Source organism: Ipomoea triloba, chromosome 1 (genome assembly GCF_003576645.1).
Source record: "Ipomoea triloba cultivar NCNSP0323 chromosome 1, ASM357664v1".
Lineage (NCBI taxonomy): Eukaryota > Viridiplantae > Streptophyta > Magnoliopsida > Solanales > Convolvulaceae > Ipomoea > Ipomoea triloba.
Genome location: NC_044916.1, coordinates 13,658,271 through 13,684,448, shown reverse-complemented (window position 1 = coordinate 13,684,448; position 26,178 = coordinate 13,658,271). Strand labels below are relative to the sequence as shown.

The 26,178-nt window shown below is 33.9% G+C and overlaps 2 protein-coding genes across 2 annotated transcripts; both read left to right on the top strand.

The window, feature by feature from the left end:
- The first annotated feature begins 8,076 nt into the window (after positions 1-8,076).
- On the top strand, positions 8,077-12,027 carry LOC116010336 (cyclin-dependent kinase inhibitor 3-like). The gene is made up of 3 exons (XM_031249699.1): positions 8,077-8,798; positions 11,172-11,375; positions 11,466-12,027. Exons 1-3 carry the CDS (start codon positions 8,278-8,280, stop codon positions 11,533-11,535), a joined length of 795 nt encoding a protein of 264 aa, XP_031105559.1. The 5' UTR covers positions 8,077-8,277; the 3' UTR covers positions 11,536-12,027.
- A 10,123-nt stretch (positions 12,028-22,150) lies between these two features.
- Positions 22,151-23,556, top strand: LOC115996722. The gene is made up of 2 exons (XM_031236137.1): positions 22,151-23,388; positions 23,505-23,556. The coding sequence occupies exons 1-2, from the start codon at positions 22,151-22,153 to the stop codon at positions 23,554-23,556; spliced, it is 1,290 nt and encodes a 429-aa protein (XP_031091997.1).
- Positions 23,557-26,178: the final 2,622 nt, after the last annotated feature.

Genomic DNA, 26,178 nt, shown 5'->3' with positions numbered 1-26,178 from the left:
TACCCCTAAAAAATCTAAGAAGCTAAAAGGTAGGAGGAAAATGGCCTAAAGGGTACTAGCTATCTAACACTGAAGAAAAATTGAAGTAGAAAAAAAAAATGAATGCATATGGAAGAAAGTTAGCACACCTTGCGTCCCATGGAGGATGGTCGAACGGGTACCAATTACCTAGCGCTTAAAAGGAAAAAAAAAATGAAGCCATAGGGAGGGAAAGCTATGATGCCTCTCGTCTCGGGAGGAAAATGTGGCAATGAGAGTTCAAAATATCACCCAAGTTGTTACTTGATGTGAACAAAAGAATAGTAGTTATCCAGTGCCAAAGAAAATTTAATAAAAAAAACAAAAAGAAGAAGGAATAAGGGGGGAACTAGCTACATCTCAAGGAATAAGCCTTACGTCTCAAGGAGTATGGACAAAATGGAACTAGCTACATAGCACCAAAGAGAAAAAAAGTGGAAAAAAAGGAGTGAAGGCATAAGGAGAGAAAGCTAGGATGCTCCGTGTCCCAAGAAGAAATTAAAATGTGGCAATGAGGGTTCAAAATATTGCCTAAGTTGCTACCTGATGTTGGCCAAAATTGTATCGGCTACTCAAAATCTAGAAAAAAAATAGAAAAAAAATAATGAGGGAAGCTAGGATGAATCATATCTTGAGGAGCTGAGATGACCAAAAGACTTTGGAGACCACCCGAGTTGCAAGGTCTTAGCCAATTGGGTTTGTTTGGTCTGTACACTAGGAAAGCAATAAAAAAAAGTCTATTGGGCTCCGATGCAGGGAAGACAATCATTAACCACTTATTGCTAAACAAGACCCAATGGGTTTGGAACAAGCCAATTTCCATTTTTGTCTCTTTTTTTTTTTTTAAAAAAAAAACTAATTTATATTATATTAAATTTTTTTATATATACATAAAATGATTTATTTATTTATCTATTTAATTATTATTTTGAATATGGGTACTTTTTTGTTGTTTAACTATATATTCATTTTATATTCATCAACTAACTAAACATTTGAGTATAGGTTTTTATGTAATGCCTTAACCAAACCAAATAATGAAATCACATTCTTATTCTATTTCTTCTCTATTTTGTTCCTTATGCAATGCAATTTGTATTTAGTCTATTTTCGTTTTGTGAACCAAACATTACGTTAACCTCAACAATAAAGTAAATTGGCACACAACATTAAAGAATGGAAAACGATAATAACTTCACTTGACAACCAACAATAGACTAAAAAGAAAAGAAGACATGTGGACTTTATTATTCAATAGGCACCCGTTAAAGAAACATTTATTCTTATTTATCTTTGTGTAAAGAAACATTTATTCTTATTTATCTTTGTGTAGATAAAGAAAATAATGGTAATATTAATTGGTAGTCAACGATATAACAGAGAGAGTGTGAAAGAAAATATTAATTGGTAGTCAACGATATAACAGAGAGAGTGTGAAAGAAAATATTAATTGGTAGTCAACGATATAACAGAGAGAGTGTGAAAGAAAATATTAATTGGTAGTCAACGATATAACAGAGAGAGTGTGAAAGAAAATATTAATTGGTAGTCAACGATATAACAGAGAGAGTGTGAAAGAAAATATTAATTGGTAGTCAACGATATAACAGAGAGAGTGTGAAAGAAAATATTAATTGGTAGTCAACGATATAACAGAGAGAGTGTGAAAGAAAATATTAATTGGTAGTCAACGATATAACAGAGAGAGTGTGAAAGAAAATATTAATTGGTAGTCAACGATATAACAGAGAGAGTGTGAAAGAAAATATTAATTGGTAGTCAACGATATAACAGAGAGAGTGTGAAAGAAAATATTAATTGGTAGTCAACGATATAACAGAGAGAGTGTGAAAGAAAATATTAATTGGTAGTCAACGATATAACAGAGAGAGTGTGAAAGAAAATATTAATTGGTAGTCAACGATATAACAGAGAGAGTGTGAAAGAAAATATTAATTGGTAGTCAACGATATAACAGAGAGAGTGTGAAAGAAAATATTAATTGGTAGTCAACGATATAACAGAGAGAGTGTGAAAGAAAATATTAATTGGTAGTCAACGATATAACAGAGAGAGTGTGAAAGAAAATATTAATTGGTAGTCAACGATATAACAGAGAGAGTGTGAAAGAAAATATTAATTGGTAGTCAACGATATAACAGAGAGAGTGTGAAAGAAAATATTAATTGGTAGTCAACGATATAACAGAGAGAGTGTGAAAGAAAATATTAATTGGTAGTCAACGATATAACAGAGAGAGTGTGAAAGAAAATATTAATTGGTAGTCAACGATATAACAGAGAGAGTGTGAAAGAAAATATTAATTGGTAGTCAACGATATAACAGAGAGAGTGTGAAAGAAAATATTAATTGGTAGTCAACGATATAACAGAGAGAGTGTGAAAGAAAATATTAATTGGTAGTCAACGATATAACAGAGAGAGTGTGAAAGAAAATATTAATTGGTAGTCAACGATATAACAGAGAGAGTGTGAAAGAAAATATTAATTGGTAGTCAACGATATAACAGAGAGAGTGTGAAAGAAAATATTAATTGGTAGTCAACGATATAACAGAGAGAGTGTGAAAGAAAATATTAATTGGTAGTCAACGATATAACAGAGAGAGTGTGAAAGAAAATATTAATTGGTAGTCAACGATATAACAGAGAGAGTGTGAAAGAAAATATTAATTGGTAGTCAACGATATAACAGAGAGAGTGTGAAAGAAAATATTAATTGGTAGTCAACGATATAACAGAGAGAGTGTGAAAGAAAATATTAATTGGTAGTCAACGATATAACAGAGAGAGTGTGAAAGAAAATATTAATTGGTAGTCAACGATATAACAGAGAGAGTGTGAAAGAAAATATTAATTGGTAGTCAACGATATAACAGAGAGAGTGTGAAAGAAAATATTAATTGGTAGTCAACGATATAACAGAGAGAGTGTGAAAGAAAATATTAATTGGTAGTCAACGATATAACAGAGAGAGTGTGAAAGAAAATATTAATTGGTAGTCAACGATATAACAGAGAGAGTGTGAAAGAAAATATTAATTGGTAGTCAACGATATAACAGAGAGAGTGTGAAAGAAAATATTAATTGGTAGTCAACGATATAACAGAGAGAGTGTGAAAGAAAATATTAATTGGTAGTCAACGATATAACAGAGAGAGTGTGAAAGAAAATATTAATTGGTAGTCAACGATATAACAGAGAGAGTGTGAAAGAAAATATTAATTGGTAGTCAACGATATAACAGAGAGAGTGTGAAAGAAAATATTAATTGGTAGTCAACGATATAACAGAGAGAGTGTGAAAGAAAATATTAATTGGTAGTCAACGATATAACAGAGAGAGTGTGAAAGAAAATATTAATTGGTAGTCAACGATATAACAGAGAGAGTGTGAAAGAAAATATTAATTGGTAGTCAACGATATAACAGAGAGAGTGTGAAAGAAAATATTAATTGGTAGTCAACGATATAACAGAGAGAGTGTGAAAGAAAATATTAATTGGTAGTCAACGATATAACAGAGAGAGTGTGAAAGAAAATATTAATTGGTAGTCAACGATATAACAGAGAGAGTGTGAAAGAAAATATTAATTGGTAGTCAACGATATAACAGAGAGAGTGTGAAAGAAAAGAAGGCTGATGAGATTTTCGACATCCCTACATTTATTCTTATTGAGTTGAGTTACCTACCTTTAAAGCCCGGGACATTTATTCTTATTGAGTTGAGTTACCTTTAAAGTCCAAGACTAAGGGTTAAAGTGTTGGACATATTGATTTTTCCATACAAAAGGGGGTTCGAACTCCCGACCTTTCTTAAGAAACAAGAGTGCACGGCCACTCACGCCAACCAAGTTGGTTTTAAAATTGTGATGATTAACTCAAGCTAAACATCAAATTAAATTATTACAGTGTATTAAAGAATTGAATATAATAGTAATCTCGCTTGACAACCAACTAGAGAGAGAAAAAGGTAGAGAAGACTTTTATGTCCGGTAGGTATCCGTTAAAGAAACATTTATTCTTATTTATTTTTGTGTTAATTAACTCAACCTAAATATCAAATTAAATCAATATGAAGTATTAAACAGAAGAAAAATAATAGTAATCTCGCTTGCTAACCAACAATAGAGAAAAAAAATAAAGAAAAAAAGGAGAACGAGATTTCCTACCTAACCCTTGGGTTCAAATTAGAACATGGTCCCTTTGTAAAAAGTTAGGACGGATCATAGTCGCCTATTAGGATTCATCAATGTTTGAAGATTTTATTAAATAAAACATGGGTTCACTTTTATAATTATTGCAAACTTTTAATTTTATAATAGTTATAAAACTAACATACCTATTTTCCCTAATTCTTTAGTAATCTCAACTGTATGCTGATCTACCTATAGGGTTCAGAACCCTAGCTTATATATATATATATATATATATATATATATATATATATATATAAAGGTGATAGCTAATATTTTTTGAATCTTCATCTTAAAAGAATATGAATGTCATATTATAATTATTCTAAAAATACATTGTCTTCTTTTTACTCAAATCAAACCTTATTTGTTGTAGCACAAATTTTAATTTTCTATTCCAAATTTATATTGCTTTAATTAAAATGTACATTTTATTATAATTTGATCTATTATGTATGAAACAAAATTTCTCTCTATTTTAAGAATTTATATGCAAAAAATTCATTATCTAATCAATCTTATAGGAAAAATAATAATATTTCAAAATATCAATGAAAGTTTACAAGATGAATAGTTTACATTTAACAACAATTGAGGTCCCAATCATATACACAAAGAAAACTTATGAATTCATATGTTATAACTTAATTGTTTAACTTTGTAATTACTATTTGACAACATTATTAAGTTTAATATAATTATATATGTTGTTTTTAACAGAAAATAAGTTAAGTTTTACTAACTCATTAATATCGCATTAAGAAAATTTATTTTATTTTAATATAAAAATTATTATGACATAATTTTTAATTATTCTCAATTATAACTATTTAAAACAATACTCATCTTTATTATAACTTTTATGCAAGTTGAAAATACTCATTTTGATTAGAATGAAATAATTATTTTTTCATTTTATATCAATTATTTAATATTTAAAAATTATACAAAGTATTTATATATTTTACTTTTCATGTTCGACATTAATTTAACGCGCAATGCACACATTATAGCTAGTATAAATTTAAATAGAGTCAATAATGTTAGTTCTTAACTGGAATAAAAATTGTACGTGTTGGTAGTATAAGTTATATTAAGTATTTGTTCTTTATATTATTTATTAGTCTTTTCTATACGCGATGCACAAAAATATATGCCTAATATTTATATTTTAAAAAATAACTAACAAATTCTTACTAATTAAAATCTAAATAAAAAAAATTATTTATTATATTAATCCAATATATAATGTCTACAAATATTATTATCATTAAAGAGTATAAGAAAAGATATGGTGGATGCATGTGCATGGTAAAATTAATGGAAATGATAACGAACGTTATAACGGTAAAGGTATTTCTGTCCAAAAAATTGTATAGTACAACGCTAAAAACACAATGTACAAAATGGTTAGCACTAAAAACATAGATATAAATTAGGACTACAACTTTGATTGAGACTTATTTTATTTTTAAAAAATTGTATAGTACAACTCTAAAAACACAATGTACAAAATGGTTAGCACTAAAAACATAGATATAAATTAGGGATATAATAACTTTGATTGTGACTTATTATGTTTTTAAATATTGTTTCATTTATAATTTCTTTACACTTTTACCCTCTACATGTTTCATTTTGATCTTTATTTTAACATTAGTCATTAGTTGAAATTAAAAATCTATTAGTTGTAAAAGTAACATTAATTTTTTCTTTTGTTTTTTGTGTGTGTTCCTTGTGTTATACATTTATTATTTTTTTATCAAGTTTACCGTCTACATTTTTTCTTTGGCCAGTTCTACCGTGATGATGTAAAGACAAGTACTTTCATACATGTGTGTATATTTAGTGGCACGAAGTGGCTCTCATATGTGGAAGGTCATGAGTTTGAATCCTAGTGGGGCCAGTATTGACTTTTTGTGCTTTAGTAGGTTGAAAAAATAGTTATGAATAGATACTACATTTGTAACAGTAGTACTCCTTTTTTTTTTTCATTAATGAAAAATGCGTATATATTTTGATATGATTTTCTTATTTGAATATTTAACTTCTTATTTTAAATTCTTTTTCTAAAACTAATATTTAGTTTTTTTTTTTGTTTTGTTTTTTGAAATGAGTTAATGTTTTTCATTTGTATCTTATTTGATGTGGGATATATGCATCATTAGCTTCGGTTTCATTTATTATGGTATAGATGTTAAAATTTAATTATAATAAAAAAAATTATCTAAAAAACTAATTGCATGTGCTAAAAGCTAAATTTAATCTTTTTGAAACACGATACCTACTAAGCTCAATGCAATTTTTAAAAATTTATACTAGATAATAATATTTTTTATCATAAAAAATTAAAATTTTATCTTCTAATATTTATATGTTTATTTATTTCGATCATATATATATATATATATATATATATATATATATACATACATACATACATACATAGGATAGCGTTCAGGTGAGAACTATCTGCCCAGGAGAGAACTGAGAAAGCTTTGCAGCGCGCCACGTGTCCAGATGTAGTTGCACTTAACGTTATAACTAGGTGCACTTAGGTGCATGAATGTTAACAAGGTAAATTACTTGCACTTGCAAGTGAAAATAGGTGCACAAGTGCAAGTAAAATGTATTACAGGTGCAAGTAAATTGTACACTGAGCATCAATACTAAGTGCACCTAATGCTATAACTAGGCGCACCTAATGTTATTATTAGGTGCACCACCTAGGTGCATGAATGTTAATAATGTAAATTATATTACTTGCACTTGTAAGTGAAAATAGGTGTACAAGTGCAAGTAAAATGTATTACAGGTGCAAGTAAAATGTACGCTGAGCTCAATACTAAATGCACCTAATGTTATAACTATTTGCACATAACGTTATAAGGGGGTGCACCTAGGTGCATGAATATTAACAAGGTAAATTACTTGCACTTGTAAGTGAAAATAAGTGCACTTGTAAGTGAAACTATGTACACTTATAACATAATTACTTGCACCAAAGTTCGAGTTATTTACGAAAATGCCACCGCGTCGTTTTTTTTTAAAATTACATCTGATTCGTTGATCTAGAGTCTGGACACGTGGACACGTGGACCGTTGCGAAGCGTTCTCAGTTCTCTCCTGAGCGATGGTTCACACCTGAGCGCGCCCATATATATATATATATATATATATCACATGAGAACTAGTAGCTCCGTGAGGACATACATATTAATCTCATCCATCTATCTAAAATGATGAAAGGCTAAAAATTAAGTGAAAAATACCATGATATTTCTATAATTAATGATAGTACATTTAAAAATGTTTGATAATGCATTCACGGATAATTGACAATGCACTTAAGATCTATAATAGTACACTAATATGTTTGCTCACTACTAGTTTTGTACATATGTATTATCAAACATTTTTAAATATATCGTCTTAATTATAAAAATGCAACCATATTTTTCCAAATTCAACTTAATATCTAGCCCTTAATTACTATAGATGAAGGAATGATCATGTTTTTATGGGGCTACTAGAACAACCTACCTTTATTTTCAATATATAAAGATTAAATTTGTGAAATTTTGAATTTGAATATCAAAAGTTAAATACACACAAAAGTCAATATAACATTTATTGAAATTAATTTACGTAAATGCAAAGGAATTCAAAATTATTTGAAATTACCTTTATAATCGAATAATTAAAAGAGTAAAATTTTAAGTCAGATAAATGTAATGGGAAACAAAAAAAAAAAGAAAATGGAAAAGAAAAACTCCCTGGCCCCACCCATGGTTTTTCCTCTCTTCACCCTTTTCCCCCTTCAAAAAGTGCAATCCTCTCTTTCTTTCTCTCTCTCTCCTCTCTGCTAAACCCTCTCTCCCCGTCTGTGTCTTCTCTCTAAACAGAGCAACGAACAACTGAAACCTTGAACCCATTTCTCTCACTCGCTCTCCCTCTAGATTGTATTTCTCTTTACAGGAGTCCATGAAAAGTGCTTAGCGAAGCGGAGTGAAGAGTTTTAGAGAGAGAGAGAGAGAGAGAGAGAATGGGTAAGTATATGAGGAAGTCAAAAACCGCGAGCGAAGTGGCTCTGCTGGATATCAGCCACACACAATCGTCTCTTGGCGTCCGTACCCGGGCCAAAACCCTAGCCCTCCAGCGCTTGCAGCGATCAACCGCGGCTGCGCCTGGCACTACCTCCTCCGGTTGCGGTGATTGTGGGTCCTACATGCAGCTTCGCAGCCGGCGGCTGCAGAAACCCCCAATTGGTTCCCAGCCGCGCAGGCACAAGCCCGCCCCCAAAGATTCGAACCCTAGCCCGAAGGCAAACCAAAACCAGAACAAGAGTTCGAGAGCCAGTTCGAAGCTGAGACAGGTGTCCTCTGCCAATTCGCGCTCGGTGAATAAGGGGGACGAATGTTTGGATGACGAGAAAAAGGAAGATAACATTTTGCAGGAAAGTAACGTTGGTGTCGAGAAAACTGAGAACAATGTCAACAACGGAGACGATATCGCCGTTGAAGGGTCATTCGGCGAGAATTTGCCGGATTTTGAAGGTAGAGAGAGGTGGGTTTCTCGTATATTTTATTTTCATTTTTTTTTTCTATTTCAAATTCTAAACCTGTGCTATTTGGTTTTGCGCATTATTTGAAGCGGATTTTTCTAGGTTTGCATGTTCTATCTAATTGGAGTCTTTTTCCCCTTTAAAAATTGAAAAGTTTTTTTTGCAACTTTATGTGTTTTTTTGTTTCTTAAAATTTTCCTTTATAAATTCCTAGCCTAGGTTCTTCGTTTCCATTTTTTTTTTTTTTTTTTTTGAAAATGAGGTATTTTGTTGTTTACCCTCTTAATTTACCTACTTGTCCTTTCTGGGAAATCTAAATCGAGATATCAAAATTTGGGTTTCTCTCGATCCTAGCTATATAAGTCTGTATTGATTTCTTTAATTTTTTTTTCCAAGAAATGTTATGAAATTATTAGTAAGTTGGGAGAGAGAAGGAAAACCAAATTCATTTCTCTATATATATCCTGTTTCTTAACAGTTTCAGTTTACTTCAAAAACAAAAAAATAACAGTTTCAGTTTTAAGCAAAAAAAAAGGATTTGATATTCCTATTGAAACTTAATTTGTGTTTTTTTCTTGAGTTTGGTGCTTTCTTTCGTGGTAGAAGTCACTTTCTACACAGCCTTTTTCATCTTATTATTCCTCTTTTTCCTTTGGACACTGCACAATTGCTGCATAAATATATGCAAAAGTAATATGTTTGTTCTAGGAAGGTTAGTGTCTAGGGGCACAGAAATGGTACAATAACTAGCTATTCATTTTCTTTTAAATTGTACCTTTTGTCTTGCAATCTTTAGGAATTATATGGGATTGATTTTTCATTGAAAGCTGTTATTATTGCAGCTTTTGTAGTAGAGAATATAACTGACTAGTGTAAACTTCTGAAGGAGATGCATCAATGTGCTTCTTTTATTGCTAGAGAACGGCAGATGATAACATTTTGTGCTTTGAGCATTTTTTTAATCAGTGTGAAAATCTGAAGGAGATACATCTACTACATGTTTTCTCATTTTTTGGCGGATGGTATCAGATCTTGTACTTTGAGCATTAAGAATTGAATCTTTACAGTCTAATATTCAGTTACCATATTAAAGTACCAGTCATGATCTCTGCTGTATCTCCATCCTTGGATGGGTAATTTGAGAACTCTTAAACTGTGCAATTCCCTTTTGCATTTATAAAGAGGTAAATGTTCAGCAAATCTGTCTCCATTTTTTTTCTCTCCTTTGGTGTAGCCCGTTATTTTCTCCTACTGTGCTTAGTTTCCTCTAATTATTTTTCTTCCTTCTGTTCGTAATAGCTCAGTATTGGAGATATTTTCCTCCTCCTCCTATATCCAGTGTCCTGTTCTTGTTTCTTGGGGCATTCTCAGTTTTTTTTTTTTTTTTTTCTTACTTTGGAATGTGAAAAAAGTGATTAAAAGAATTATGTGATTGGAATTTTTAGAACATATTTTAGTAATGTGCTGCTCCTGACCTGGGTAAGCCCTGCCTTGTGACCCTAGCTGGCAAAGAACCACAAGGAGGTAAACCAACGTAGTTTGCTCATAGCTGACCGGCTCAAACCAAGAGAGCTGGGATTCGAACTTGTGACTCTTTATGGTTACAAGTTTGTATCCTTAGCCATCTTGGCTGGGGTTACTCCCTGTTGATTATTTGTTTTTTTTTTTTTTTTTTAAAGTTTTAAGGTGTGGTTACCTACACTGCATAGATTTTTTACTGTTGTAGTAGGTTGAATATGGTGAATGGCTATTAATCGGTTGGATGTACAGTAGGAATTGGTTTACTCTCTGCACTTGTAATTGTGGAAAGTGCTATAGACTGGTAATTAATAGTTTGGTGCTTGATACATTTTGTAGCTGGAAAGGTAATTTGGTGAAAGCTAATTGTTTAGTACTACTTTACTTACTCAACAAAAGTACACTAAAAAGACTGTCGTATTGGACACCACATACCAGTTTGGTGAAACACAGTACATCTGGTCTACATGTTGTGGTGCACAAAATTCTCTGTATTTACCCAATATATAAAGCATGCATATTGCTATCTTAGCCTAGATCATGTACTATTGAAACAACTGAATATGTGTGCTTTTTGTGGGGGTGAGTGGAGAGTATCATTTATGTTTGGATAAATGGCATGAAAATTGTGCAGAAGGAACTAAATAAATTCCATTTTTAATAAAATGAGCTAAAATTGTTGCTACTAAGCTTCTATATATGTTTTTTCAATGATATAAAACATGGCTTGCAAGTAACTTCAATTGCAATGATGCATAAAGGCTTGCTTGCTATGTATTCTCACGGTAGAGTCTCAATATGTCCTTGGATTGTTATAAATGGATGATGCTAATGCGTTTTACTTGCCCTTCTTGCAGGACCACTAGGGAGAGCACGCCTATCAGTTTGATAAGGGATCCAGATGCCATCCCAACCCCTGGTTCCAGTACAAGGCGTACCAGCACAAATCAAGCCCACCGCAGAGTTCAAAATTCACCGGAAGGACACATCCCAACAATTCATGAAATGAATGAATTCTTTTCAGGTGCAGAAGAGCAGCAGCAGAGAGAGTTCATTGAAAAGTAGGAGTTTAGTTCATCACATACATTATGCTGTTTGTTTGTTATTTTTTTTTTTTGAAACAAACAATAATACCGCTCGTTGCCTTGCAGGTACAACTATGATCCAGTGAATGACAGGCCACTTCCTGGACGGTTTGAATGGCAAAAAATAGATCCTTAAGTGCTCCCTACATTAGGAGTCTTCCTGCATTTTCTTGTTTCAACTCAGAGGCGGCTTAGGAGAGGTGGGGAAACTCCAGGTGGTTTTAATTTAAAATGGTAACAGTAAGTAATTGTGATTTATCAAATCACCCTTTTACATGTAAGAACCAACCCTAGTTGGGCATCTAGTTTAGATTGTAGACTAATGATCTGTAACATAACAGGGCTCGAAACTGACAAAACAAAATAGCAGGCGATCCTTTGTCTAACAGATCATGAATGGGGAAAGGGGAAAGAGGGTCAATTGTAGAGAGAGATAGTGTTAGAGTTAGCTTTTGCGTTTGCATTTGGGGTCGGTCGGTACATTAGTACAGAAGTTAACTAATCTTGTTTCTGCATTTCATATTTTAATGTAATTCCTCCTCCTCCCCTTTTCTGTTTTAATGAAATTACTGTTCATACATTTGTACCCATGGAAATCAGGAATAAATGACATCATTTTCTCTCTGGATTTGTCTGTGGAAATGTATGGTTAGATTTTGGCTTGTTTCTCTAGTATGTGAGACAGGGCGGGCACCTTTCATCAACCCAATTTGCTGCTGCCCTTCACTGTAGGGTGAGGCCATATTGCAATATCTGCCATGTTTTAGCTTCTTCCGAAAATGGCTGTTAGTGGTGGGGTTCCTCTGCTTGTTTGGTGGCCTGGCCTGGGTATTTGTTGGAAGAATCTTGCACTCAACTATTTATCTGCCTCTCTGTACCTTATTATTTTTCTGGGACCATATTTTATACTGTTGATTTCATAATTTTTGTTCAGGTACGATAACTGCTAAACAGGGGAAGACTTTTAGAAGGGTGAATGAATATTATGACAATCAAGACAAATTTTGATCAGATATAGTTTCATAACAGAGTTAATACCATCCGGGTCCTCTGAAAATAGTGGTTTTGCGGCGTTTAGTCTTAAATTTTCAAATTGACCAGTTATGGTAATTTGATTTTTAAATTGTTGCCATTCGTGGTCTAAGTTAACCATCTATAGTCCTTTAACTAACTATCAAATTTTAGTCAATTGTGCTCTTTTTAGGAGAACCAGGGTTGGTGGAAGTGGAAGGACAACGGATGATTACTTAGACGACAGAGTGATCAATTTAAAAGTTTAAGACTAAACGTGACAAAATTACTATATCTATAAATCTCATATGGCATTAACTCTTTCGTAACCACTGCACTTCAAATTCAAAATTTTATAAACCTTAAATTAAATGCGGACCCAAAATTTTTAATTAATATAAACATATTTGGCAAAATTACATTTTTGTCCTTCGATTGTTTTTAAGTTAGACTCAGCTATTTGGTTCACTCAAATGTTTGGTTTGATAGTGATGATTTGATATTTTGTGAATCAAATGCGCGTCCAAAATACATAACATAGTGACTAGTGAGATTCCAAAATTCTAATGTGAATAATGGGGTGCAAAGAATTAAGCAATTGGTGGGTTTACCAACAAAGCTAGGCGTGGGTTGGCTGCTACTTATGATTTCATCATTCTTTAATTGCATCATTAAAAAGTTGAGGAATTTACAAGTCCCAATAGGCCATTTCAATTATATTGCCTTTGCTTACAATACAATTCAGCATATAGAAAGGGAAAACTATCAGCACTTACACCTCATAGATTCTCTCTCAGTCTCAAGTGGGCATTCATTTGTTTGTTAACCAAATGCCAATTGCCCAAATGCTTCATTCTTGTTGCATAAAACCAAGTAAGTTTGCCTTTTTACTGTCCAACATGTGTGCTCTGTCATGTGCATTTTTTATATTTGAAAAAAAAGAACATACAATGGTGAAAAGAAAAGAAAGAATTGAAGGAGTATTACTCTTCAATCTGTTCTGTTTGGAGAAAGAAAATGAAAAAAGAATAACGTCCCCAATTTTTTGTATGCCAATCAACATATGCCACATAAATAGAAATTTAAAATATAAAGTAAAGAGTGAATATGTAGTATAACACTTATTATTATTTTTTTTATTGACGTTATTTTTACTATATCATATATTTGGTGAAATGGTATACATGTTTTTTAGCGATATAAAATAAGGACGACATAATTTTATCAATCACTTCACTCAGCGAATAGACATCGCTCTGCAGTATGAATTAATCATACAAGACACCTCACCATTCACTCAGCGAATAGACTTCGCTCTGCAGTATGAATTAATCATACAAGACATCTCACCATTCACTCAGCGAATAGACTTCGCTCTGCAGTATGAATTAATCATACAAGACATCTCACCATTCACTCAGCGAATAGACTTCGCTCTGTAGTATGAATTAATCATACAAGACATCTCACCATTCACTCAGCGAATAGACTTCGCTCTGCAGTATGAATTAATCATACAAGACATCTCACCATTCACTCAGCGAATAGACTTCGCTCTGCAGTATGAATTAATCATACAAGACACCTCACCATTCACTCAGCGAATAGACATCGCTCTGCAGTATGAATTAATCATACAAGACACCTCACCATTGACTCAGCGAATAGACTTCGCTCTGCAGTATGAATTAATCATACAAGACACCTCACCATTCACTCAGCGAATAGACTTCGCTCTGCAGTATGAATTAATCATACAAGACACCTCACCATTCACTCAGCGAATAGACTTCGCTCTGCAGTATGAATTATTCATACAAGACACCTCACCATTCACTCAGCGAATAGACTTCGTCATACAAGACACCTCACCATTCACTCAGCGAATAGACTTCGCCATACAAGACACCTCACCATTCACTCAGCGAATAGACTTCGCTCTACAAGACACCTCACCATTCACTCAGCGAATAGACTTCGCTCTGCAAGACACCTCACCATTCACTCAGCGAATAGACTTCGCTCTGCAGTATGAATTAATCATACAAGACATCTCACCATTCACTCAGCGAATAGACTTCGTTCTGCAGTATGAATTAATCATACAAGACACCTCACCATTCACTCAGCGAAGAGACTTTGCTCTGCAGTATGAATTAATCATACAAGACATCTCACCATTTACTCAGCGAATAGACTTCGCTCTGCAGTATGAATTAATCATACAAGACACCTCACCATTCACTCAGCGAATAGACTTCGCTTTGCAGTATGAATTAATCATACAAGACATCTCACCATTCACTCAGCGAATAGACTTCGCTCTGCAGTATGAATTAATCATACAAGACACCTCACCATTCACTCAGCGAATAGACTTCGCTTTGCAGTATGAATTAATCATACAAGACATCTCACATTAGCATATTCACATGACGACTCAAAACAATTATACTTATCCAAATATGTTTCCAAAACACACACATTTGTCAATGGCTTTTCACCATGAAATTTCCGAGTGACAAGAGTCACACTTGTTTCTTAAGAACACAATTCTTCTTCCAAATTTGTTGTGACATTCCAAAATTTTTTTACTATATTTATTACAAAATATTTTTGTCAAAATTGTTCCTAATCATTCTTTTTCAGAAAATTTCAGCTTGGCGCAGTCCGAAAGATTGAGCCGGTAAAAATAGTTCCCGAACTCTTTTTCACTTGAAATTTTTATGGTAGAACCCCAACTTATAGTTCTTGATATCCATAAAAAGTTTTGGTCATTTTGATCCACGAATAAACACAGAAAGTTCCATTTTTGCCATTGGCAGTGTGCTGTCCAGAATTTCTCTCTGTGGACCAGTTTTGGAAAAAATTTCGAAAACCATACTTATACTACTCCGATCATTATGAAATTTTATATGCGGGTTCTACACTTATTGAACTACATATGCGAGAAAAATGGAGTCAAAATACCTTACCAAATTTTCCCAATAAATCTCGGAAGTTACTGCCAGAATCTATCCTGATTTCCTTTCACTATTTTCACAAGTATAAGCCTATATGGGCATAAATACAACATATACATGCATAAATTAGCTATGAACATGTATACAAAAATTACCAAAAATCCAAAGTGTGGTTTCTTGAGTCAACTAGTAGATCCACAAACTTAACACCTAATTTTCGCATAAAATTCCTAGTCACATAATTTACTAGCATTTGTTCACCTTCAAGTGACTAAACCAACTTAAGGGATTCCTTACCTCTCAAGAAGATTTTTAAACCGTAGAAAGATGGTGATCTTCTCCTTTAAACTTTTCACCGAAGATCCTAAACAAAATCACCATAATAACCACATTTTCATGAATCTTTAACTTAAACTTAAGTTCTAGGAAGGATTTAACCAAACAAAGTCTAAAGTCTTACCTACACTTAGAACACTTGAGTTGAAGAAATGCTTGGGAGTTCTTGATCACAAGTGGAAGACTAAACTAATTCCTTTCTTCTTCTTCCTTATGGTATTTTCGAATGGTGGAGTAGGAGAGAGAGATGATGTGAGTTTGGCTTGAAGGTTAAGAAATCAAGTGCAACATTCCCATACTTCTTATGACATGCCATAAATGAGCCAACCAAGTGGTGATTGGATTGCCACTTGTCATCTCCCTATGGTGGCTCCTTGAAGAACAATTTTATTTTGCCAGTTTGGGGTTAAATCAGATGAAAGTTCGGATGATTATAGCTTAATTCGGGAAAATTCTAATACCAAAATTATCCTAAAAATAATCTCGTCGATAATCACTAAAATTGGGAATTTTTCGGTATCTCGCGAAATATAGGTACAAGGTCCGTAACAATTTTACCCCTTACAGTCCGTTTAAAATTTCACTTGGACTAACGAGAAGTTCAGGCTTAATCGTATCATACTTAATAATCAAATTTCTAGGAAAATTCGAACTGAATATATATCCTTTAAAAAATTTTACGGTTCGTGACCGGTACGTAGATCGCAGCTTATTAATAACTAGCCTAAAAAAAAAAAATTCTTTCGAACACCGAGAGACCTTCTCATAAATGTCATAGCCTAAAAATTTATATATTCTCGAACCTTAACTTTGTCGGAAAAACCGAGGGGTTACAATTTATGATTGTTAAAGTGTGAGTTCACTATTATGCGATTTATGAGTTATTATTATTAATTTTTAAGTATATGTTTGAAGAAGTGCTATGATATGTTTTTGGACTATTAAACTTGTTTATAGATATCTTTGGGCATGCCTAAGTATGGATTTTGCGAATAGGTGAACATGACCTTTTGGACTTTAATCGTAAGTGTGATTTGTACTAAGGGGTTTTGCTATAAGAGAGGATCAAGTAAGTTATTTAGCAATTATTAGTTTATGAAGTCAGATTTGTTTTGCCAAGTTATGAGCTATACGGATTTCATATTACTTTTGGACATGCACTTTGTTATGTGGTGTATGTTAAGGAAACGATTTTTGCTACAATGGGCTTTTTGATTATAAGAATTATTTGGAATGTTTGACCAAACTCATGAGGCAACCTACAATTTGTATTTGTTTTGTTCGGCTTGGAACGCTCCTAAATGCTCATTCCGAATCGTCGAGCTTGACTCATTCCGAATCGTCGAGTCTTTACTTTTGAATTATTTGTTGGAACGTTTCATCCGGCTCATTCCGAATCGTCGAGCCTGACTCATTCCGAATCGTCGAGTCTTTTTAGATCATTATACCGATAATGGCCTATGCCACAATGTATAATGGTGGGTGTAGGTTGCCAATGAGTCATGAGTTAAAGAATGATTTGAGCTTTGAAGTATTGTGTTATGAAGTAATGTTGATGCCCATGTAGCTAAAGCTAAAGTTTCTATTTTGGAGAACCTATGTATGGTATGATAGAATTATATGACTTCGATACAGTTTGAAGATCGTGATTTGCACCTATTAAACTACTCTAAAGCTTATTGTCTTTTATTAAGGTTACTTGATCCGGGGTTGAGAAGAGTATCACTTACTGGGCATTAGCTCATTATTTGTATTTTTTTCCTCATGTTTCAGAGTAGTTGAGGACATGTGAATAGCATGAGCACAAGTGGTGGGATCTTGAAGGTGACTTTTGAAACTAAGAGACTTAGTCCTAGTATTGGAGCATATCACGAGCTTTTGGTTATTTGGATATTCCCTTCGACCCTTTGTATTTCTGGTAAACCATTGTGCTTGATTTTTGGTGTTTGTGATGCATTTTGGACATACTACTATTGATTGTAAATATTTAATAGTGGTGAATTGATGAGTGTTTTGGGAAGAACTAGTTCTTTGTTGTGGAATTATTATGTATTCAAGTGTTGTTGATCGCTGTCAAAAATAAAGTATACGGGTTTAGATTTGTCGTTCCGCTGAGGATTGGCATTTATGGCACGTAGTTGTGCAATTATTTACTTTAGAGCTTATTAACCCACTAACGAGAATCCAAGCATAATCATAAACATAAATTGATGAATTAACAAACTAAAAATAGGAAATAAATACAATAAGAAAATATAAGATTAAAGCTAGGAATCATTACTATCAAGATGCTTTAGTATCTTATGATTAGGGAGAACAATAATCATGGATCAAGAGGGCATACACTTAAGAATTCAAGATCCTACCGTATCTTGAATTAGAGCAAGGGTTGCCCCACTTTTGTGACGTATCAACCTCAAGCTCTTGAAGTACACAAAATACATTAAGCCTCCCAATTCGTCCCCTACTCTCGTAGCGAGATATTTGGGTTGTACAAGAGGTGGCTAGAGTTTTTACACAATTTTCGTTGTAGCAAATACTCTCCAATTACTTGCCAATAAAGATAGCTAGTAATTACTAACAAGTTACAAACAAAGCCTCTTGAACAAGCTTATGATCCATAATTATAATTCTACCCCTTATGAAATTAAAAGCAAGGTAACATCAAGATAAATAATAAATTCCTACCTTAAACCCAAATTAAACTAAATAAGCATAATAGATTAAAAGAAGAAGAAATGTAAATAACATAAAGCATAAAGAAAATAAACTTGCATAAGGTAAATAAAACTACACTACAAAGATGAAAGAAATAAATTCTACTCTACTCTACTACTTGGTTCTACATTGTAGGAAGCTTGGTATGGAATGGTGTGTGATGGTGTTCTTTCTCCTGCAAGGAAGACCTCTATTTATACTTGTTCATGAGGAGGCAAAGCATGATGGGTATTGGTTGGCAAATTGCAAAAGTGAGGTGCCCACAACATGGTGTATAATGCACATGACTTGTGAAGGCACATGGAGTCCATGTTCTACCAGATTTGGAGTTTATGGCCCTAATCATAGCTGTAGATCTTTATATCTTCTTTCCAATGCCGTTTGAATCATCCCATTTGGATATTCCTATAATCAGATATGACCAAAATACCGAGCAGTGGTCAGATTAGGACGAAATCTGGAACTTCGACTTCAAGGCTGCTTTTGACCATTTTTCGGTCAGAATTACAAATTTCGTATCTCTGAAAAAGTTGTATCCCTTGAAGTCTTCTTTCTAATGGTTCAAGAATCACTTAATTTGGACATTCCTAGACTGAGATATTGTTGAATTACCGAACAGTGGGCAAATTATGCGTAAATTTCAGCTCATTATTATTTTGCTCCACTTTTGCCTTGATTTGTCCTTGTGATCAAGACCATTAAAAATACCATTCTTTTGACTCCATTATTGGCTGATCTTCATGATGAAAATGGACCTAATCTTCTTTGCTTTTGTCTTCCACTTTAATTCATCATCATCCATCTTCTCACTTTTGTTCTTGTCCCTTCATGATTCTTTACATCTTCATGATTTTCCTGATATTTCCACAAGCAATTAAAAACATTAGGATGACTCATTAAAGATGAATATTACAAATTAAACTTAGGTTTTCTCTAAATCATCCAATTAAATGCAATATGACCTAATTTTCTTTACTTTATTCCAAATAAGGTGATTGTTGCAAACATTAATCAAAGTAAAGAAAATTAAGGTTATATTGAACACAATTTATACATTCTAGTGGACAAATAAGGTTAAATATGGAGATTAAATATGATCAAATATGCACTTATCAGTTGTTATGAAGGTTTCGAGAGGTATGTATGGTTAGGCTTCGTATTGTTATAGGTTTTCACGTAACGATACGGTCGGGTCATGTTCTAGAAGTGGGGCGTGACACTTTTAAATCCTTTGGGTCCTAAATTCATTCGATTCCTTATAGACTCACTATTATTATTTTTGACCCTTGCGTTATTATTATTATTATTATTATTATTATTATTATTATTATTATTATTATTATTATTTTCATACGTACATAATATATAAATATTGTTTGGTACATATATATAGATATGTTATATGGATAGCTATTGAAATTTCAAGTAGAATATTTGGAGTTAATAACTATAATTTGTGTACGTAGGTTATAAAGATACATTTATTTAATATATATTAATAGCTGGGCATATATGTATACATATATATATATATATATATATATATATATATATATATATGTTATATAAGTGTGTACGGGTAGACTATGATATATTACGGGTAGACTATGATATATAGATATATATACTCTATATATTCCTTCCATAGATAAATCATATATATAAAGTATTGTATGGAAATAGGCATATATATAGTGTAACGTGTGAATATATATATATATATATATATATATATATATATATATGTATATGTATGTATTATATTAATATATATTTTTATATATCAAAGCAACATATATATTATATGGAAGTAGCGTGTATATATAATATATATGTAGTATCTTTTCGTAGATTATTTTTGAATCAAAATTTATTATGATTGGAAGTTACTTAAGTTTTAGTTCTAAATAAGTTATTTCTCTATTTTATATAAGTCATATACTGATGAGGATGAGATGATTTTTTTTTTGTGATCGTAGCATCGCAGAATTTCGCGGTGTACTGAACCTAGCCCAATTTTGAGTTTTAGTCTGGAATAAATTTTTGGTTTCAAAATTATTCTATTTGAATTATTTTCCACCGAAACTTTATCTGTTTGGACCTCAACTGATAAGTTGGAAGATATTTCATTATTTTATTATTTTCTTTCAACCTTATCACACAAGGTGAGACTAGTCAAAGTGTGATCAAATTATAAAAGCCATTTTTTTCCTTTTCCTTCCTCATTTTCGAAAATACAAGAGAGAGAGAGAGTGTGTGATCACCTTCATCATCTTCATCAAGTTTCAAGCTTCCATATCCAAAAATTCCTACTCAAGTCTCCAACTATTCGGTAAATTTCAATTTTAATCGGTTCAAAAGCTTTGTTTTCCTTCATAGATCATGAATCCAAGAATAGTTTTCTTAAATATGGAGTTATGATGTTATACACTTCCTAGAATTTTTAGGAAAATTTTAGGTAGGAAATCCTATTTTTGCTATTTATTCTAGTATAGTTAGTGTTCTCAAGGATCTAATATTATGTATGTTGTGGATAATTTATGGATTGTGTAGAAGAATCAAAGGAAGTGGAAGAGTGAACATCCAAAGGAAATTAGTGTGAGTTCAAGAAGAAAAGGTAATCTTTATGTCCACCAAAACCTTTTTCCACCTTGATATTCATGAAATTCTTGATAAAGTATGGATATAAAGATTTTAGTAGATGAAATTTGGTGTGATTGTGGTATATCATGAGTATATGTGTAGACATGTGTATGATTATGTGAAGTAATTAGTATATGATCATGTTGTGGTGAATATATGAAGAAGGCATCTATATATGTAAAATCTTATATATATATATTATATACATAGGTACGTGTAACATTATTATTATTATTATTATTATTATTATTATTATTTATATATACCTATATAATACCGAATATATATATATATAAATATATATATATATTTACAGTATATATATATATATTTACCGTATATATATATATATATATATATATATATGTTTACCGTATATATATATGTACATATTTGGTACTGTATGTATGTAAGTGATATGAAAAATTACTATATATGTATAAATAGGTATGATCTTATATGTGTATGGATATATATATATATACGAAGGTAAGTTTATACTATTTAAAGTGTGTTATGTGAGAAAGTAAAGAATGAGATAAAATGAAATTATGGTGTGAGGTTGGAGACTATTCCTTTTAACATTCACAATGGATTCACAAACATTGGGCCCTGAAGTGATTGGTGTTAACCACGTTGAGTAACCTTGTAGAAACAGATCCAGGGTTACTAGAGCTAGTGACTAACCTGCGGGCTTGGAATCCCGACAAGGGGTGTGCACACTAAAGGTCCTAGATCTGCTTCCCCTAGTTGGAATAACTAGGTTGTGGTGAGGTGGTGGAAACGAGAAGGAAATTGTGGTGTTAATTGGAATATCTTTTAATCGGAATATCTTTTAGGCATGAACTTTAGGGTGGAACTCTAAGAAATAAGTATTGGATCTTAAGAAGGTAGAGATGAAATTCTAGGAATGAAATTTTTTTAGGAATCGTGGTGAGGGTGTGATATTATTTTACTTGGTTAAGATTATGTTTAATCCTTAGAACTATCACTATTGCACCCGATTTGGTGTGCACCTGTGTAAGTTAGATAGTGATTTGTGCTTGTCTTAACCTCGTATTGGTTCTGCAGTAGTTTATAATGGCTCCGTCTGGAAGGAGAGCCGAACCTCGTGGAACTCCTACCGAGGAACTGCTAGCGCAGAATTTGCAGCAATTGATCCAATTGACTCAAACTTTGGGAAATGCGCTTCTCAATAATCAACGGGGAGGGCCAGATGTGGCTAAGATCATAGCTGGGCATCGTCCGCCATTCTTCATTGGTAAGGAAGATCCACTAGTGTTAGAAGATTGGATAAGGACTTTCGACAAAATGTTTGAGGCTGTAGAATGTCCTGAAGAAAGGAGGGTGGAGATAGCTACATTCTATTTCCAGCAAGAAGCTGACAACTGGTGGAGTATGATGGGACCCATGTATCAACAACAAGGAGAATTTCAATGGATTGACCTTAAAGCTCGAATGCGGGATCATTTTTATCCCGAGCATGTTAAGTCCGCTAAGTACGAGGAATTTCTACATCTACGTCAAGGGACGACATCTGTTCAGGACTACTATGCTAAGTATCTTGAGCTGGCACGATTTGCCCCTGCCTTAGCCCCGGATGAGCCAAGCAAGGCTAGGAAGTTTGTAAATGGATTAAATTTTGAGACTCAAAAAGCTGTTTGTGTGTTTGAGTGTCAGACTCTTGGAGAGGCTTATAACCGGGCTGCCAAACATTATCGAGTCCAGCAGATGCAGAAGGAGGTTCGTGAGAAGGGTAAGAGGAAATTTGAAGGTAGTAGCAGAGGGGGAGAGAAGAACTCTAAGATGAGTCAAGGAGAGGTTATTCGGGATTACCAAAGAAGTGGGATTCCCAGACCTAGGAGGGATTTCCCAACTCAAAGTACGGGGATGACTAGTAGAGGATGGATGAAGGAGAGGCATTTCTACTGTAAAAGATGTGGGAAGGATCATCCCGGTGTCGATTGTATAGGGATGCCGGTAGAGTGCTTCAATTGTGGGAAGAAGGGCCATCGCTCATTTGAATGTCAAACTAGCAGGAGGGAAGGGTCATTCCGTCCTAGCCAGAGTCAAGAAAAGACCCAACAATCTGGAATACAAGTGAAGGCTAGGAATGGAGTGAACATGGCAAATAGTAACACTGAGAGCACAAGCAAGGCACCAACTAGCAGGAGTGGACCCCAGCAAGGGAGGATCTTTGTGATGAGTAAAGCTCAGGCGGATGTGAGCGATGTGGTGGCAGGTACTTTTCTGCTTCGTGATATACCTGCTTATGTATTATTTGACTCTGGAGCATCTCATTCTTTTATATCCTCAAGGTTTGTAGAGAAATTAAAGTTAGTACCTAGTTCCCAAGTACAATTTAAAGTGAACCTTGCATCGGGGAAGGTGGTGACCTGTAGTAATGTTTTTGAGAATATACCTATAAATATAGAAGGGGAAAGTTTCCCTTGTACCTTAATACAGTTTGGGTTAGACGACTTTGATATAATATTAGGGATGGATTGGTTAGGAAAATATAGGGCTAAGATCTTTTGTAGTCAACAAAAAGTGGTACTGAGGAACCCAAAAGGAAAACGTGTGTCCTATAAGGGAGTTGCAAGTCGGCCCGAGGTGAGATTGGTATCTTTGGCCAAGATGAGAAAGTATGTGGAAAAAAGGTGTGAAGTATTCTTATGCATGGTGGAAGATTTGAATGTGGATAAGAAGGGAATTGAGCAAATCCCTGTCGTAAGGGAGTTTCCTGACATATTCCTCGAAGAGATTCCAGGCTTCCCTCCACAACGGGAAGTAGAGTTCACCATTGATCTAGTACCGGGCACTACTCCTATTTCAAAGACCCCATACCGAATGGCCCCAATAGAATTACAAGAATTGAAGGAGCAGCTTCAAGACTTGTTAGATAAGGGATACATTCGTCCGAGTGTATCGCCATGGGGAGCTCCAGTATTGTTCGTGAAAAAGAAGGACGGGGGGTTGCGACTCTGCGTTGACTACCGAGAGTTGAACCGGGTGACTGTCAAGAATAAGTACCCACTCCCTCGGATTGATGATCTGTTCGATCAATTAAAGGAGGCTGGTACTTTCTCAAAGATAGATTTGAGGTCGGGATATCATCAAGTGAGAGTGGCTGAGAAAGATATATCTAAGACAGCCTTTCGGACAAGGTACGGCCACTATGAATTTACGGTGATGCCGTTTGGGTTAACAAACGCACCAGCAGTATTCATGGATCTCATGAATAGGGTGTTTAGACCTTACTTGGATGAGTTTGTCATTGTATTCATCGATGACATTTTAGTCTACTCCCGGAATCTGAAAGAACATGAGGATCATCTTCGGATCGTGTTGCAAACACTAAGGGAAAATCAATTATATGCCAAGTTGTCTAAGTGCGATTTTTGGAAGGATAGTGTGGCATTTCTAGGCCATATCGTGACTAAGGAAGGAATCTCGGTGGATCCAGCCAAAATTCAAGCTGTGATGAATTGGCCTACTCCTACGACAGTTACTGAGGTCCGAAGTTTTCTGGGATTAGCCGGGTATTATCGAAGGTTTGTGCCAAATTTTTCTCGAATAGCCCAACCTATCACAAATCTCATGAGGAAGACTATTGTATTCCGTTGGGAAGAAAGTTGTGAGAAAGCTTTCCAGGAGTTAAAGGAAAAGTTAACCACTGCTCCTGTATTGATTCTACCATCAGGAACTGAGGGATTTGAAATATATAGTGATGCATCAAAGAAAGGTCTTGGGTGTGTACTAATGCAAAATGGGAGAGTGGTGGCATACGCATCAAGACAACTAAAGAAACATGAGGTGAATTATCCCACCCATGACTTGGAATTAGCGGCAGTTGTGTTTGCTTTAAAGATTTGGAGGCATTATCTTTATGGAGTGCAGTGTAAGATCTTCACGGACCATAAGAGCTTAAAGTATATCTTTACTCAAAAAGAATTAAACATGAGGCAGAGGAGGTGGTTGGAATTCATTAAGGACTATGACTTGGTAATCCAGTATCATGAAGGAAAGGCAAATGTAGTAGCAGATGCTTTGAGTAGGAAGACGAGTCATACTCTTAATACTATTTGGGTACTACCAGATGACTTATGCAAGGAATTTCAAAGACTAAATTTGGAGGTAAGAGAGCAAGGTGGGACCAAAGCTGAAATTGAGTTATACCACATGAGAATTATTCCCAACATGTTTGAAGAAATAAAGAAAGAACAACTTAAGGATCAAGAGTTAAACAAAGTAAAGACTGAATTGGTTGATGGAAAGAAAGGACCATTTGTACTATACAATGACGGAAGCCTGCGCTATAATGGTCGATGGTGTATTCCAAAGGCATGTACAGAGATCAAGCAGCAAATTTTAGAAGAAGGACACAATACCCCTTATTCAGTACATCCTGGGGGAGTCAAGTTGTATAAAGATATCAAGAAACATTTTTGGTGGCCTAACATGAAGAAGGAAGTCGCAGAATTCGTGAGTAAATGTTTAAACTGCCAAAAGGTCAAAGCTGAAAGATGTAAACCTAAGGGATTGGTGCAACCATTGGAGATTCCCGGTGGCAAATGGGATTCTATTTCTATGGACTTCGTGGGGGGATTACCCTTGACAAGGTCAGGGAAAGATAAAATATGGGTAGTAGTAGACAGGCTTACCAAAACAGCAAGGTTTATAGCCATGAAAGACACTTGGACCATGACTCAATTGGCAAAAGCTTATGTAAACCAAGTTGTTAAGTACCATGGAGTACCTAAGGATATAGTTTCTGACAGAGATTCCCGATTCCTATCTCAATTCTGGCAAGCTTTACAAGCAGCGATGGGTACAACGTTGAAACTTAGTACTGCTTTTCATCCTATGACTGATGGGCAAACAGAGAGGACTATACAAACTTTGGAAGATATGTTAAGGGCTTGTGCATTAGATTTTCAAGGATCATGGGAGGAACATTTGGATCTAATTGAGTTTTCTTACAATAATAGTTATCATGCAAGTATCCAAATGTCACCGTATGAAGCTTTATATGGACAGAAGTGTAGAAGCCCTCTATGTTGGGAAGATCTGGTTAATCCTGTGACTCTAGGACCTGAATATCTTCA